The 16,641-nt window shown below is 50.7% G+C and overlaps 1 protein-coding gene across 1 annotated transcript; it reads right to left on the reverse strand.

The window, feature by feature from the left end:
• Window positions 1-2,652: 2,652 nt before the first annotated feature.
• CCDC42 (coiled-coil domain containing 42) lies at window positions 2,653-15,541 on the reverse strand. Its single transcript, XM_061391035.1, has 7 exons — window positions 15,234-15,541; window positions 14,843-14,948; window positions 14,379-14,483; window positions 13,572-13,769; window positions 8,248-8,469; window positions 7,872-8,030; window positions 2,653-2,941 (listed from the first exon to the last, which is right to left on the reverse strand). The coding sequence occupies exons 1-7, from the start codon at window positions 15,314-15,316 to the stop codon at window positions 2,864-2,866; spliced, it is 951 nt and encodes a 316-aa protein (XP_061247019.1). The 5' UTR covers window positions 15,317-15,541; the 3' UTR covers window positions 2,653-2,863.
• Window positions 15,542-16,641: the final 1,100 nt, after the last annotated feature.

A 16,641-nucleotide genomic window follows, 5' to 3' on the forward strand; every position in this document is an offset into this window, starting at 1 on the left:
GGAGGATGGTAACTGCAGACTGACTGTGAGCACCAGACCCCAGACTTGCTGGAACCCAGAGGTCAATGAAGGAGATGCCCAAACATCACATGACCTCACCACCACCGTTAGCAGGAGGTCCATGAGCTGGTGAGGCACCTATGACCCTCTCCCCTACACTGTCTTTAAAATCTCTTGCCTGAAAGCATCAGGGTCTTCGGGTTTCCTGAGTAAGAGTTGCCCATTCTCCTTGTTTGGTCCCCTGCAAGTACACCCCAACTTTGCTGCCAACACCTGCTATCGGAGCTTGGCTTTCTGCCCTGCCAGGACAGGAGCCCTTGCTCCGTTACACTCCCTTTCCAGAGAGAAGTCCCTTTGGCGGGGGCCAGCCAGCTCCCCTCCCCTTCCCATTCCTTCCCCTCTGAAGCAGATGATGGTCACGGGGAGGCTTGGGGACAGGGCCAGTTGGCCATATTCCCCAGACCTCTGTTTTTGGGTGTTTTCTGAGGTCGGGGGGCAAGCCACAGAGGCTCCAGTGGAAGGCCTGGAGGGTGGAGGGGAGCACCAGCCACGCGGAAGCTCCCACAAGCTTCCTGCTCCGCCCACTCCCCTCATCCGAAGCACAGCTGCCCCTCCCTCCCTGAACCCTCCTGCCGTGTCTCCGGCTCCTGGGCCAAGTGTGGGCGCTCAGCTCTGTAATCTAGGCCAGGCCTCTGCAGACGCCCACCCCTCCAGGCTTGGAGGCCATGAACTACCGTGGGTTTCTGTCAACCCTCGTGAGCCCAGCTTGTGGCCGTGGGTTCCAACTCACTCTCCATCTGCTCCACTTCACGTCTGTGTTTCCTTCCCAAATACCCCGTTCTGGGGCTTCAAGCTCCAGCATCAGCCAGGAAGACATCATGTTTGCAGAGACCACTGAACCAGCGCCCACCCTGCCTGAGGTCAGACCGCGGGGACAAAGCCGTTGCTGTCGGTCTGTCTGTCTGTATCCCCCTCCTGCTGGGTCTGCTCCTGACTGCATGGACTCTACAGGTAGGATCACTAATGGGCATGACTTCACGTGGTGCGACCTCAGGTACTTGAAAGTGTTTGGCTCACGCTGAAGCGGTGGTTCTCAAACTTGGAGCTTGTACCTGGAGACCTTGTTATTAACAAGGCACAGAGGGCTTCGCCCCACCCCCCCAAGTTTCTGATGCTCCGGTCTGGCCTGGGGCCTGAGAGTGTGTCTCTCTAGTAAATTCCTAGGGGACATTGATGCTGCTGTCAGGCGGTGAACACAAAGGTGAGAGGCGACCGCTGCCCATGACCACTGCCCCCAGCAGGATCCGGAGATAGGGGCATTTCTGAAGACTCCCCTGGAGATAGAGGTCTCTCCTGTGGACCATCTTAGATCACAGGGAGGAGCCATGTTGCGGCTGCCTCCTCAGGTGTCCCAGAGGGAAAACAGCACTGCCTCTACCTCCTGGGAGGCAACCTGGCCAGGAGGGAGACCAGCTGGGGACAGGCAGGCCAAACGTGACTCCCGACCCTGTCATCTGGAGCCAGTGTCCATGGGCAAGTGTCCCATTTGGTAATTCAGGGCTGATAGGGCTGATGGTGTCCCATGGTTTTCACCAGGATGACATAACCTGAAATATATGCTCAATGAATGCTGCTTTTTCGGTCCAGTCTCTGACCTGCCTTTTGCTCTTGATGACTGAGAACGGTGCTGCTGAGTTTTTGACCATAAGTACAAGGCTTCACGGGCTTCCCAGGTGGCTCAGTGGGCAAAGAATCTGCCTACAATGCAGCAGATGTGGGTTTGATCCCTGGGTCAGGAAAATCCCCTGGAGGAGGGCATGGCAACACACTCCAGCATTCTTGCCTGGAGAAACCCACGGACAGAAGAGTCTGGTGGGCTACAGTCCATGGGGTCACAGAGTCCGACACGACCGAGCACACATGCCGTGAGGCTTCCCGTTCACCTCCACTCAGTTCAGGTTTGCTGGTTTGAAGCCATCATTCCAGCCTAAGGTGCTAAGATGCCATCACCTGGAGGCCTGCCTGCTACTCCTACATCAGCGTGGCTGATACCATACTGCAGGTCTTGGGGACCAGTGGGGACAGCGGGAGGGCAGGGCTGCCTCCTGAGGTCAGGGAAGAAAGAGTTCCTCACTCTCAAGAAAGAGTTGCCCACTGAGCCACCTGGGAAGCCCGTGAAGCCTTGTACTTATGGTCAAAAACTCAGTGGTCAAACCCTTTGCTGCTCTGACCCGGAAAGCTGCCTCCAGGTTTCCGGTGAGTTTCTGCACTCCAACTGGAAACACCAACTTAAGAAAAAAATTGAGGTAGCAGAGGAGAAGGGGCCTATGTCCTCACTCCACTGTATGTTGCCATGTGGATCCTTCCTGTGCAAACAGCAAAGCCTGCTGCTGTTGCTGCTGCTAAGTCGCTTCAGTCGTGTCCAACTCTGTGTGACCCCATAGATGGCAGCCCACCAGGTTCCCCTGTCCCTGGGATTCTCCAGGTAAGAACACTGGAGTGGGTTGCCATTGCCTTCTCCGAAACAGCAAAGCCTAGGAGACATCAATCCTGAGCAGCCTAAGTGACTAGCTTCCAGAGAGAGTGCTTTGGGGGGTTCTTCCCTCAGTGTACCCTCTTCCCCATGAATAAACCACCAAAAAGAGAGAGAACTTAGGAACAAAGTTCTTATAGCATTTAATGTCTTCAGGGATAGGATGGGCTGAGGCCTGACGTGAATAACAGGGATTTCACCAGCAGAAGGCACGATAGTGGATGGGAGTATGTCCCAGGGAGCTGGACTGGGCTGACTGGATGGCAAGGTCACCAGCAACTTCCTCCCTCCCTTCTCCATCTTGGAACATTCTGGAACCACGGCTGCTCTTCAAACCCGGATTTGCTGTAGCTCCTTCTTCTTCACCTCTGCCCAGATGTCTGACAGGTCCTGGATAAACTGCTGGATCTAGCGAGGCCAAAGGACTGCAGTCAATCCCAAGCTGGTGACAGGCCACCCATCCAAAAACATCTGGGCATAGCCTGCTTGTAAGGAGTCACCATTTCCTGTGACTGAGGTCACTTTCCCTCATTTGATAATTATTCTAGTTGATGTGGAGAATCAGGCTTAGCAGACTAGAAGCAATGAAGAGGGATGGAGGTGGGAACCCCTAGAGGCAGACGCAGTGAGAGGATGAAGTTCAGGCTCACGGTCTCACAGGGATACAGTGGGGAGGCTCCACAGAGGACTCTGGGGATAGAAGCGTCAGCAGAAAGGAGTCAGCCAGGGTCAGGGCAGATGCCTCTCCACTAGTTAATAGCCTTCAAGCAGGTTAATTTACTTGAAACCCAGAACAGAGGCACATTATGTTAATGCTGAGTCATCAAGGGAAATTTCAATTTTATTTACTAACTGTAGTTGTAAAAAACATGCAATCGTGGAGATAGGAGGGAGGTTCAAGAAGGAGGGACATGTGTATACCTATGGCTGATTTATAGTGATATATGGCAGAAACCAACACAACATTGTAAAGCCATTATCCTCTAATTAAAAATAAATAAATTTTTAAAAACAATATTAAAAAAGGAACATGCAATCAGTATGATACAGTGGAAAGAGCACAGCCTCGTAAGTTAGAAGACCTGTGGTTCTGCATCAATAGGTGAATAGATAAAGAAAATATATGTATGTGTGTGTATATATATATACATGGATACACACACACTGAAATATTACTCAGCCATAAAAAATGAAATAATTCCATTTGTAGCAACACAGATGGACCTAGAAATCATCATACTAAGTGAAGTAAGTCAAAGACATATATGATTATCACTTATATGTGGAATCTAAAAATAGTACAAATGAACTTATTTACAAACAGAAACAGACTCACAGACATAAAAAACCAACTTATGGTTGGGTACCAAAGGGGAAGGGGGCAGGGATAGGGAGTGTGGATTAACTGATGCACACGACCACATATTAAACAGAGAAACAACAAGGACTTACCATTGATACATAGCCCAGGGAGCTATATTCAATATCTTAAACTATTATAATTGAAAAGAATTTGAAAAAAAGAATATGGATATATGTATTTATCCATTCATATATACACACACACACACAACAGTCACTTTGCTGTACACCTGAAACTATTATAACTCAACACTGTAAATGAATTACACTTCAATTTAAAAAACAAAAAAGACGATGTGGGGTCCTGACACAACTCTGAGAAAATCACTTCATCATTCTGGGACTCAATTTCTTTATCTTTAAAAAGGAAAGAGGGAGAAAAGGTTGGCCTGGATGGCCTCTTAGATCTCAGTCCGACAGTTTCTCCTTTTCAAGAGTGTTCCAAAAGACTGTCCAAAACTCTCAACAACCTGCTAGTTGCTAACACTATTACGATTACCAACATAATTCCTATTTTGCAAAAGAGGAAACAAAGAATCAGAGTAACTTTCCCGAGGTTACAGAGATGCCAAGTGCAGTATTTCCCAAACTATGTTCTTATAGTAAGTCATCACACCCCCAACATGGATTCTGTGGGCAAGCAAACTGGAGAAACCTGATCAGCTTGGAGTCTCAGGACAGAGCCACAGCAAAGGCACTGTGAAGTTCTGCATTTTAAACCCAGAAAATGTCATTTGTTTTCTAAATTTTTTTAGTCCACATGCTGTGCTGTGCTACGTTGCCTCAGTTGTATCCGACTCTTTGCAAACCCATGGACTGTAACCCATTAGGCTCTTCTGTCAATGGGATTCTCCAGGCAAGAATACCTGAGTGGGCTGCCATGCCCTCCCTCCTCCAGGGGAATCTTACTGACCCAGGGATCGAACCCTTGGCAGGTGGGTTCTTTACCACTAGCGCCACCTGGGAAGCCCCTTTTTAGTCCATAGAGTCCATTTATTTTTCTGGAGGAAACTTAATCACCTTGGGATTCTAGGATTTGCCAAGCACAGTTTGGATTTTATTCAGAGATAATAATGCTGGACCTTGCACAGACAGTGAGTGGAATGCAAATTGTCTTGGCCTTTTGCAGAATCACTTTCCCTGAGTGGTACCCTGCTCCCAGTTCTAGATGAGTTGACTCCCTTCTGAAGCCCACAACGTGCATCCATTGTAGGGATGCTACTGAGAACATAATTCACTGAGTGTCTCTGAAGCTTCTGTGAAAATTTTCAGCTAGAGGTTAGGTGCTGGGAAAGGATCTCTCTCTCTAAGCAAACCTTATGTTTTCTTATTTTGGTTCAAGAACAGTGTGTTGCTTTTCCTCTGGTTATAAGGCAGCTCAGAGCCAACTTCTTTTCCTGTCGAACGACTGTCCTTTAGAATCCAAGAACCAAGAGTCCATACATCTCTCTCTTACCTTGACCTTAGATTTTAACTTATATTTACTATAAATGTAACATGTATTATTTATAATACTATTTATATATTTATCTTATATAAAGTTTCAACTTATTACAATATTTTCCTAGGTCTTTATTTTCCATTTTTCAGGCTACTTAATCACGTATATGTGTCAGTAGGCTCATATCCTACAGGAATCAAGTGGGATATTTAAAAATAACATTTGGGCATATGAGGAATTCCTGTGCAGGCAAGTCAAGGTTGAGAACAGGAATTCCCTGGTGGTCCGGAGGTTAGGACTTGGTGCTTTCACTGCCTGGGGCCCAGGTTTGATCCCAGGTTCGATCCCTGGTTGCGAAATTAAGATCCCAAAGGCCATGCAGCATGCCCGGGGTTGGGGTGGGGGGTTGGGGGGAGGACAACAAATGGTCGAGGGAGTCTGAACACTCAGAATTTGGAGTGGATGGACTGTAAGCTACTATCCGAACAGGGGGTGCTCGGGCAGGGGCCATGGGCTGGAGATCACCACCTCCTGCCCCATCTCTCTTTACAACAGCTAAAGGGGAGGTGCCTGAGGACGCCTCGAGTCCTGAGACCCTACAGCAGGGAAGAGGGGCCTGCAAGGCCAAAACTCTTTCTACAATAATGCTAAGGTGTTACCTGTCTTTTGTTACTTCTGCTACTTGTCTTTTGTCTGGTGAGTCTACGTGGACTTTTACCCAAGTGGGATGTTCCCATCACAGAGGCTATCGTGACAGACTGGATACAGAAGCAGGTGTGAGAATCCACCTGTCCTTCAGGAAGCAGCATTTTAGGGATTTGCAAAGTGTTGAAATGCCACCCATCCCACAAAATACTTTTTGAAAATGTATTTTTCATTAAAAATGCTATTTATGGGACTTTCCTGGTGGTCCAGTGGTTAAGAATCCGCGTTCCAGTGCAGGGAACGTGAATTTGATCCCTGATCAGGGAACGAAGATCCCTCATGCAAAGTGGGGCAACTAAAGCTATGTGCGTCAACTACAGAGCCCAGGCACTCTGCAGCCCTCACGCCAGGATGAAAGATTCCACGTGCCGCAACTAAGACCCAAGGCAGCCATGAATAAATACATCTATTCTTAAATATGCTATTTGTGTTAACATGTTTCTTACTGTCATTTTAAATGAATTAAATAGTTTTAGTTTTTCTGCTTGAGTTTCCCATAAAGTAAATATCAACTGATATAACCCATATAAACAAAAGCTCTTTGGGGGTCTTCAACAAATTTTATGAGTGTAAAGGTATCCTGCTACCAAAAAAAGCTTGAGGATCGCTGTTTCACAACAAACTTTCTTACAAACTCCCTTTACAGTCTTTGGACTGTTAATATGAATAATTCAGTTCTAACATGCCTTACGATGCAGGCTGATTCTTTGGTTTAAGGAAATTCTGCTGGTCAGTGGGTGAAATTCTTTACATTTCATGAATTTCAGGTTGCTGGGTTTTTTTGGGGTTTTTTTTTTTTTTTTTTTTTTCTGGCTGTGCTGTGAGGCTTGCAGGATCTTAGTTCCCTGTTCAGAGACAGAACATGGGTCCCCTGCAGTGGAAGTGCAGAGTCCTAACAACGGGACCCCCAGGGAATTCCCATCTTTTCTCTTTAAAAACAAACAAACAAACAGACAAAGCACTTCTCAGTCAATTGCTTTCATTGGCTTGTGTTTCATATTCATTCACTGAATACTTATTGAGTGGTGCCTACTATCTGCCTGGCATAGTTCTAGAGGCTGGGGATACAACAGAGAACAAAGCAAACAGAAATTCCAGCCTTTAGGAGCCTACTTTCCACTGTTTCACGGCAGAGCTAAAGGCTAAAAGGATATGCCAAAAGGATAAATAATTCGTCATGGTTCTCCACATGTCACAAGAAGCATGGTGCAGAGTTTCCCAAGTTAAGGGATGCGGCTTTCCTTTGGTCAGAAGTGAGATTATTCCAGGGGGCACACAGACATGGCATCAGACAGCTTTGTATGATACACAGTGAGAACGTTAATTCCTTTTCAGTTTCCTTTCAATTACTTCAAAGAGAAAAATCTCAGAATGGTACTAATAAGACTGATACTGTCACCCCCTTGCTAATTCCCACCCCTGCAGATGTTCTCTTTTCCCCAAGGATGGGCCCCAGTTACAGGCCTTCAGCATCTCACTAGAACTTTGTAAGACTCTTGTGCAGCAGCTAAGGAATTCAGTAATGGGTTTCTCTACTGACCTGTCGATGGGGCCAACAGAATCTTAGCGCTAATGCAGTGGTTCTCAAAGTGTGGAACCCAGACCAGAACTATCATCTGGAAACTTGCGGAAAATGAAAATTCATGGTTTCTCATCTCAGATCTATCGAGTCCAACACTCTGGGGCTGGGTCCAGCAACAAGCTCGAGTCCCCAGGCGATTCTGAAAACTTGAGGACCACTGCTCTTTAGCCTTCACGCCTCCCCTCAACCCATGGGGAACCATCATGGCTACTTCCAGCCTGCCTGCCAGGCACTTGGGCTCCTCTTACCATGTCCAGCTGTTTGTGTGTGTCCTCCAGGGACACGAAGGTCGCCTCCTTGAGCTGTTTGCTCACGATCTGGAAGAGGTTCAGCGTTGCCATCTTAATGGTGCCAAGCAAGAGTGTCTTCTTGGCAGCGGTGTTCTGAATGTGCGCCCAGCGAGATTCCTGGGGAGGGGAATGAGGGCGGGGTGTGAGCGCTAAGGGTGGGTGTGTGTGTGTTTTTGTGTGCGTGCCTTACCCGTGTTTGTGTGTGTGTGCTGGTGTGTGTGTACCTTACCTGTGTGTGCTGAGGTGTGTGTGTGTGTGTATCCCTTACGCGCCTGCCTGTGTGTGCGTGTCTCTGTGTGTCTGTCTGTGTCCCCCTCGCCTGCCCCGCACTCACCCAGATAATGACGTCGCTGCGGGCACGGTCGAAGCGCATCTGCAGACGCGCCAGCTCGTTGTTGTGCTGCAGGATCTCGTCGTCCTTTTCCTCTTTGTAGCGTGCCAGCCGCGCCTTGGCACGCTCAATCTTCTCCTGGCCCTCCTGTGCCGACTGCATGAGGTCGTGGTGCATGCTCACCAGTGTCTTGTAGCGCGCGATCACCTCGTGGATCTCCTCAAACTGCATGAGGGCGGGGGGGGGGGGGGGGGGGGGGGGGCGCCGGGCGGGGTAGTGGTGGGGTTTGGGGGCTCAGGTCAGTGCACCTCCGCCCGAGGGGGCCTCGACCCCACTCTACGCCCCCAGCTCCCACCCTCTGCGCCTCTGCCTGGTAGGGAGGCCCTGGGCTAAGTTCAAGGGCCAAAGGCTGTAAAGCCCTCGGAGTCTCTCCTGCACCACACCACCCCCCCGAGTTGGTACGGGCCGTGGGTCACATGGTGTGGGTCGTGGACCCCGGTGTCGTGTCGGGAGCATGTGCACCTGGCTCGGCAGGCTCTCTGGCTTGGCTGCACTTTATTGGAATCACCTGGGAGCTTCAATGAGGCCACGTGCCAGGCTCCACCCTCAGAGATCCGGATGAATAAACCAGTCTGAAGGGTCCCCATATGATTCTAGGGTTGAGCATTGCTGGGCGGGGGCGGGGTAGACTTTGCGCTGTCTCGGATGGCAATCATGAGCCTATTCAGCAGGAATGCACCACGAACCACTTAGTAGCCAGGAAGTGTGCTAAACGCTAGGGACAGAGCAGGAGATAAGACAGCCAGACACTGCTTTTAGGAAGCCTTACCACAGGCGGTGGCGCGGTAGGACACACAGACAAGTAAACAGTCAGTTACGACACAGAGTGATAAGCCTTATCGGTGACTGGGGGATGGGGCCGCGGCAGAGTGTTAGGTAGTATCTTCCACCTGGTGCTCTCGTGTTTGTTCAGCAATGGCTGAGGCCTCCCTCCGGTCAGGGCTGGAGAGGGCGGGTACCAGAGGAGCGGACCCGGCCAGGCTCAGCCACCCTTCCCCCACACACAACGCGTCTCTGACCCTAAGCAGAACAAAAGCCCTGCGACCTTCCCTCTCTTCAAGGCGCTGTGAGCACCAGCTTCAGGATGCCAACTCATGCCTGGGGGATTTATCAACACGTGCCTTCCAGCCACCCAGGGGACACTCCCTGAGTGTTCTCTCCATCTCATGACATTTCCAGCAATAGACTGGTGTTCCGGGAACTCGCCTTCCCAGCAAACACTTCCTCTGTGGGCAAGAGCCACTTAACTCAGTATTAGAGGAGATAGGGACTGCCAGAAGAGGCTTCTTCAGGGAAAGGGTGGTTAAAAAATGAGACCAGAGGTATGAAGAGAAGATGGCCGAGCAAAGGCAGGTGAGGAAGTCGTACAGGTAGACAGAACAGCCTGGATAAAGCTGATGAGGTGTGTGTGGCATATTCAGGATGAGCAAGAGAGTTTAGTAGGAATGGCCCAAGTTCAAGATGGGGAGAGAGAGATCACCCTGGAGAAGTTTTAAAAAAAGTGCTCAGTGAACACTGAGTAGTGTGGATTGCATCCACTGGAGGAGTGAGCAGAGAGATAACTTCCGGTCTGCATTTCTAAGAGGTGCAACAATATATAACAGTTAAAAAGAATTGGCTAGGAAGGTGGGAGGGAGGTAAAAGGGAGGGGCCATATGTACACTTATAGCTAATTCATGTTGATGTATGGCAGAAATCAAACCAATATTGTAAAGCATTTATCCTTCAATTAAAAATAAATTAATTTAAAAAGTGGGCTACATCAGAGCAATCAGGACTACCGCTCCTAAACTTAACACCAATTTCAAAAGCACTCAGATACCAATTTGAAGAGGCTCCCATTATCCAATGATGGGACCCTTTGAACATCAGTAAGAATAAGTGCAAAGGATTGAAACATATCAAATATGTTAAAAACCCATGAGTTTGCAATAATACTAATAACGTTACAGGGCACTTGTCGAGGATGCTGGAGAACCAACTCATTATTCTGGAGACTCAAAGAGTCAAGCATTTAACAAGCTTTTGCTTTATGGCTAATATAGTCACCAAATAGTTGATGAAGGGAAGATTCTCTTTCTGAAGTCCTTTTTCTTCTTCCTACATTTTGGCCATGCAACACAGCATGTGGGATCTGAATTCCCTAACCAGGGATTCCCTGTGCCCCCTTCAGTGGAAGCACAGCGTCTTAACCACTGGACTGCCAGGGAAGTCTTTATGAAGTCCTTTTCTTGATGGTGTTCATAGTATTCTAGCTAATAACTGAAGAAGGGAGCTCAGAACATTCTGAACACCTTAGAAGGGTCTTTGGCCCCCTTTCAGTATCTGCCCCCACCACTACCAAGAAAACCAGAATTGTGACTTCTATCCCCAAAGATTCATTTTACCTGTTTTTACACATATCAATCACCGACTCAATGGAGATGAGTTTGAGTAAACTCCGGGAGTTGGTGGTGGACAGGGAGGCCTGGCATGCTGTGGTCCATGGGGTCGCGAAGAGTCGGACATGACTGAACAACTGAACTGAACTGAAAAATTTCAATGGGATCATACAGTATGTCTGGCTTCTTTTGATCAGCATAATAATGATGTCTAGAACACCTGATAAACACACCAACCAAACCTGGAGTCGGGACCTCGTTTGGACCCTGATTGGAACAAACCAGCTGTACTAAAAGTGTTTGTACAATACCAGGAAATTTTGACATCAGCTGGATATGGGTTCATGGGATTGCAGAGTTGGACACAACTAAGCGACTGAGCAAGCAGACACACGTGATATGGGTACTGTGGATATGTTACAAAGAGCTCTAGAGTGATATACTGAAGCACTTATGGGTTAAAAACATATCATCTGCTTCACAATAGCAGAGATGGGGATCTGACAGTAAGTTGATAATTGTTGCAATTAGGTGATGAGGAGATCGGTCCTGGATGTTCATTGGAAAGACTGATACTGAAGCTAAAACTCCAATACTTTGGCCACCTCATGCGAAGAGTTGACTCATTGGAAAAGACTCTGATGCTGGGAGGGATTGGGGGCAAGAGGAGAAAGGGACGACAGAGGATGAGATGGCTGGATGGCATCACTGACTCGATAGACATGAGTTTGAGTGAACTCTGGGAGTTGGTGATGGACAGGGAGGCCTAACGTGCTACGATTCATGAGGTCACAGAGTTGGACACGACTGAGCGACTGAATTGGACTGAACTGAATGGGCATTCAGTAGACTATTTTCTTTACTTTTGTATGTTTGAAATTTCCCATGATACAAAAATTTTTAAAAAAATCATTGATTGGAAAAAAGCCATAAAAGGACATGTACATACTATTCATAGCTTATGGGTAATGTATTCTGTTGCCCAAAATAATAACAACAAGCTTGATGGGAATTCCCTGGTGGTCCACTGGTTAGGACTTGGCGGTTTCACTGCGGGGGCCTGGGTTTGATCCCTGGTTGGGGAGCTAAGATCCTGCAATCTGTATGGTTTGGCCAAAAAAAAAAAAAAAAAAGAAGGGGGGAAAATAGGAGAAAATAATTTCAATTTGATAGAGCTATGGTGGATACTTGGGTGTTGTTATATATTTTGTATAATTTTCAGTATGATTTAAATATTTTGAAAGAAATAAAGGAAGAAAGAAAGAGAAAAAGATTTTGAGTACGCTGGCTGCAGAATGCTGGACAGGAATAACACAGAGCTGAACTCCTAAGAAGTACGTCTGGTGGTCTGAATGAGGAAGGGGCAGGGGCTGGATTCCAGAAATACTTAGGAGAATAGACCAGATCTGCTGATTGATGGCTTCGGGGATTGAGGGAGGAGGAGTCAAGGGTGAGGTCTGGGTTCTGGTGAGGCTGTGGGTGGGTGGTCATGCCATTCACCAGCAACGGACCCACCAGCAGCAGGGTTGGCCTGGGGATGGCAAGAAGCAGTTATGGACTCGGTGAATTAGATGTAGGGGCCTGAGCTTAGGAGGGCGATATGGGCCAGCAAGATCCAGACCAGTCTCCTTGGTCCTAAGACACATTTTACCAGCTCTAAATCTGAGTCACGTCTTGTAATCAATCTACTGCTTTAATGTAGTAGTCTTCCCTCACTCCCCCTAACCCCCAGAAAAACCAACTGTTAAATGAACAATTTCTCATATAGTAGGTATCTTAGAATGCAGGAAATAACAGATTTGGGGCTCACGCATAAATAAACTAGGTTAGTGGTTCTATATGGAAATTGCCAGGACTTTTAAAAAAGCTGTGTGTGCTTTGTCTCCCTGAACCCCTCTCAGGACATGGACTCAGACTCACAGCCCAGAAGGCACACCTCGTACCTCGTTCCATCCTGGTGAGGGGCCCTGCTGCTGTCACATGTGGGCGTGGAGGACGCAAGTGGGTGGCTGTCGACATGGGTGACATCTATCAGAGGCCCAGGGAATTGCTCAGGGAGAAAAGTGGAGGGTCTGGGACAAAGATCCAAGGAACTTAAGGAAGAGGAGCCCGAGAGGAGCCTGAGGAGGAAGGGCCAGAAGGGAGGAGGAAGAGGGAGGAGCCCCATAGGAAAGGGCGCAGGAATATTTCAGAAAGGAGCATCAACAGTGTCAAATGCCGCAGGAAGCATGGGTGGGCAGAGAGCTGGGCAGTTCCCTTAGCTCTGGCAACAAGGCACCTTGATAAAAAAGCAGTGGTCAGTGGCCTACAGAGGGGTGGTTAGACACAAAGGCTCTGCCACCTACAAGCTGTGCAACCCTGAGCAGGTTACGTAACCTCGCTGAGCTTCCAATTCCTCCTCTAACAGGGTGAGATGATGGCTTTCCTCTGGGGCCTAGCGAGCAGACTGAGCAAGTTTCCACTTGCAGCACGCAGCCCAGGGCCCAGCATATGCTAAGTGCCCAGCTCTGCACGAGGCTGGTGTGTCCCAGTCTCTTTCCCTCCCTCTGCCCCTGTACTCTCAACGTAGACCAAAAACACCAGAGAGGAGGGGAAGCAGGGAGAGTGTGGACCACATCAGACAGAGGCAGGCAGAGCTGGTTGCTGGTGCTTCAAAACAAAACCTCGAACCTGTGACCCATATAGAGACAGGCCCACAGATGTCATGCACACAAAGATGTACAACCAGGCCCCCACCCTTGAGAAATGAGTCCAGTCTCACCAGGGCCCTCTGCCAGCTGCCTTCCTCATCTGGAGACCTCTCCCCAGAGCAGAGGGTCCGCAGCCCAGGCCCCTGGGGACGAGGCGGTAGGGCTGCAGAAGCCCGCCCCCCAGCCCTCCACACACCTCGGAGTTCTCCACCACCTTCTCCAGGTACTTGTTGAAGATGGAGTACTCCTGCAGCTTGGCACTCAGCCGCTGGTGCTCCAGTCGCAGGACTGCCATCTCCTGCTTGGCCTTGGCCAGCTCGCGCATGCGCTGCCTCTTGAGCTCTCGCTCCTTGTTGGCCTTCTTTAGGGCTCGGATCCGTTTCTGGTCATTCTCCTGGGGCCGGGGAGGTGGTGCCAGTCAGGCATGGGCCCTGCCCTCCCTGGGGCCCAGGATGAGGCCCCCACGAAGCTTCTGTCCACCTTGAAAATGGACGGGGGTGGCTGGGCTGCCTGAGTGGGGGCGAGGTGTAAGGAGAAGCATGTCTTAGGGTTATGTGAGGCTGGTTGAGGGGATTTCTGTGATTGTCTCAGAGTGGACTCCAGTGCTGGTTCTTCAACTCCAGTGTCTGGAGGGGTGGGGTGAGCTGGGGGCATGGTTTACCTCTGTAACCCCAGGCGTCTGGCCCTGAGTGTGGCACGTTCATTCATTCATCATTCCCCATTCACTCATTCACTGGATAAACTGTCCATACCAACAACAGGCAAGGAAGCGGGAAATAGCACCCTAGAGGACCGGAGACTGACAAGCAGAAAATGACAAACAGGGCAAGAGGAGGGGGCCACAAAGGGGGAAGCTCCAGGCATTGGTGAGCACCCAGGAGACCTCCTAACCCAGGATGAGGAGTCAACAGAATACAGCAGAGGTGGGGGATGGGGGGGCGGGGGAGGAGGGACAACTGCAGAGTGCGGTACCCAGGCTGCAGCAGGCCATGCCCCTTGGTACCTGGATGAACTGCTCAAACTTCTGTATGTGGGCTTTCAGCTGGGCCTCCTTGATGCCCAGTTCCTCCCAGCGCAGGTTCAGGGTTTCCATTCTGCGCTGAAACGTCTAGGGGTGGGGGGCAGCAGGGAGGGCGGGAGGGCCCCTGAGTGGGAACCCAGGAAGGCTCCAGCATCCCCTGTCCCAGAGCCCTGTCCCAGGTGCCCAATTCCCACCCCCTGTCTGGTTCAGAGCAGAACATCTCAGGACTCTGGTACCCTAAGACTCAGATCTCTCCTGTGCTCTGATCTGATCCCAGGACTCTGGTACCCTGAGAATCAGATCTCTCCTGCACTCTGCAGAGGAAGCACTGGACCATCACCAGGTTGTCTGACTCTAGCCACCACCACCCACAAAATGGAGGGCTGTCCTCAGGTTCTCCCTGGGAAGGGGTGGGCCCTTCCCATCCCTCACCCTGAGCTGCCCACCTCCTTCTTCTGCTCCATGGCATGGTGCATGATCTTGGCCTCCTTCTTCTTCTCCAGTAGCCGGACGGATGGAGAGTCCGACTGGTCCTCAATACTGGGGAACTTCCTACCCAAGACACAGGCAAGAAGGACGGTGGACGCTGAGCCCCAGAGGCAGGCCAGGGCTGGGAGGAACCCGTGGAGACAGGCACCCGTGGGGAGGGAAAGCACTCATCTGAGCAAAAGGGCTGGTGTGCTGAGAGGGAGAGAGGGCTGTGCTGGGGCCAGGGAATGGGCCAGGGAAAGCACTCAGCTGAGCAAAAGGGCTTGGTGTGCTGAGAGGGAGAGAGGGCTGTGCTGGGGCCTGGGTGGTTTGGGGTGCTGGGGGATGGGCGGGCCCTCTGACACTCACTGCAGCAGCTGCAGCAGCCGCTCCCCATACTGCAGCCGGAAGTACTCGGCCAGGTCCTCCTCCTCCATGATGCCCAGACTCATGGCGGTGGTGAGCTAATGGCCCAAGGGCCGAGTCTTCGCAGTGAAACGGGGGTAGTGCAGCTCAGGGGTGGTGACTGGGCTTGTTTCCCCCCTCCTCCTGCTCTTGAGGATTCCACAGAGGGCAAGTGTCTGAGAGACTCAGGGAAGATGGCTGGAGGCTGCCGATGTGCAGTTCAGGATGTGCTGGGAAGGGGCTGGGAGACCTGGTTACCTAGCAACAGGTCTCCGGGTTCTGTGAACCACAGGCAGAACTCAGGCTTTGCCCTCTGACCCCTGTCCCCACTGACCCCACTTGCTGGGGTCTGACTCTCTGCCCCTGCATTTACTCCCCCAGGAGCTCTGGGAAGAAGTTAGGCCTGATTTGATGCTGGTGTTCAGGGCCGGGACGCAAGGGCTAGGCATCCATGGCTGATGAGGGTAGGGGTTTGGTAGAGGTGACCTTATGCAGGGCAGCCTTGCCCCTGGGGCCTCCCGGCTGGGCTCCCTTATGTGTGTGTGTGTGTGTGTGTGTGTGTGAGAGAGAGAGAGAGAGAGAGAGAGAGAGAGAGAGAGAGGCAGGGCTGGGGCTGAGACAGATGGTTAAGAAAAGAACTGAAGGGAGGTACTGAGTTTAGTCAGGGATGGGGGTGGACAGAGAAGCATAGGGCTTGGGGGAGGCCTGAAAGGTGGGGGAAGAACGAGCAGGGGTGTGTGTGTTGAGGGGTGGGTGGGGGCTGGAGGGTCGGCCAGGGCAGGAGGGAGATGGGCAAGAAGTCTGGGGACTACAGAAGCTGCCCCCTGGAAAGATGGAGGAGGCCCCCTTGAAGGGTAAAATACCAATGTCCTGTCTTGAGGTTGGAAAAATATGAAGAAATGCCAAAATGCGACAAAAACATCACATAAATGTTGACATAAATGTCAGATAGTGAACATGTCTGCTTCATGAAGCCTGCCTTCTTTGATCCCATCACGGGATGGTGCATCAGCTCATTTGCCCCGAGGTCCCCGTCTAAATCTGAGACCCTGTGTGTGAGGCGGACACCCTGGGGTCCCTGCCCAGAGGTAACGGCTGTGACCTCGAGCCCGCCGCTGCCGGCCACAGGCTCCCGGGCTTCGCCCGGTTCCCTCTGCTTCCCCAACCCTCGCCGGTCGCATGCCCTATACAGTACGTCTGGGACGCGGAGCCCGGGTGGGACCGGGGTTTCGAGCAGGGCGGCGAGCCCACTCCGCGGCATTGACGGTCCTCTGGCGCCCCCTGCTGGCCGCCCGAGCCCGCCCTCAATCCTGGCCTGGGGGGAGGAGGAGACGTGGTCGGGGGCGCCGCCCACTCCGCCCTCTCCTATTCT

This window comes from Bos javanicus, chromosome 19 (assembly GCF_032452875.1).
Source record: "Bos javanicus breed banteng chromosome 19, ARS-OSU_banteng_1.0, whole genome shotgun sequence".
NCBI classification, from domain to species: Eukaryota; Metazoa; Chordata; class Mammalia; order Artiodactyla; family Bovidae; genus Bos; species Bos javanicus.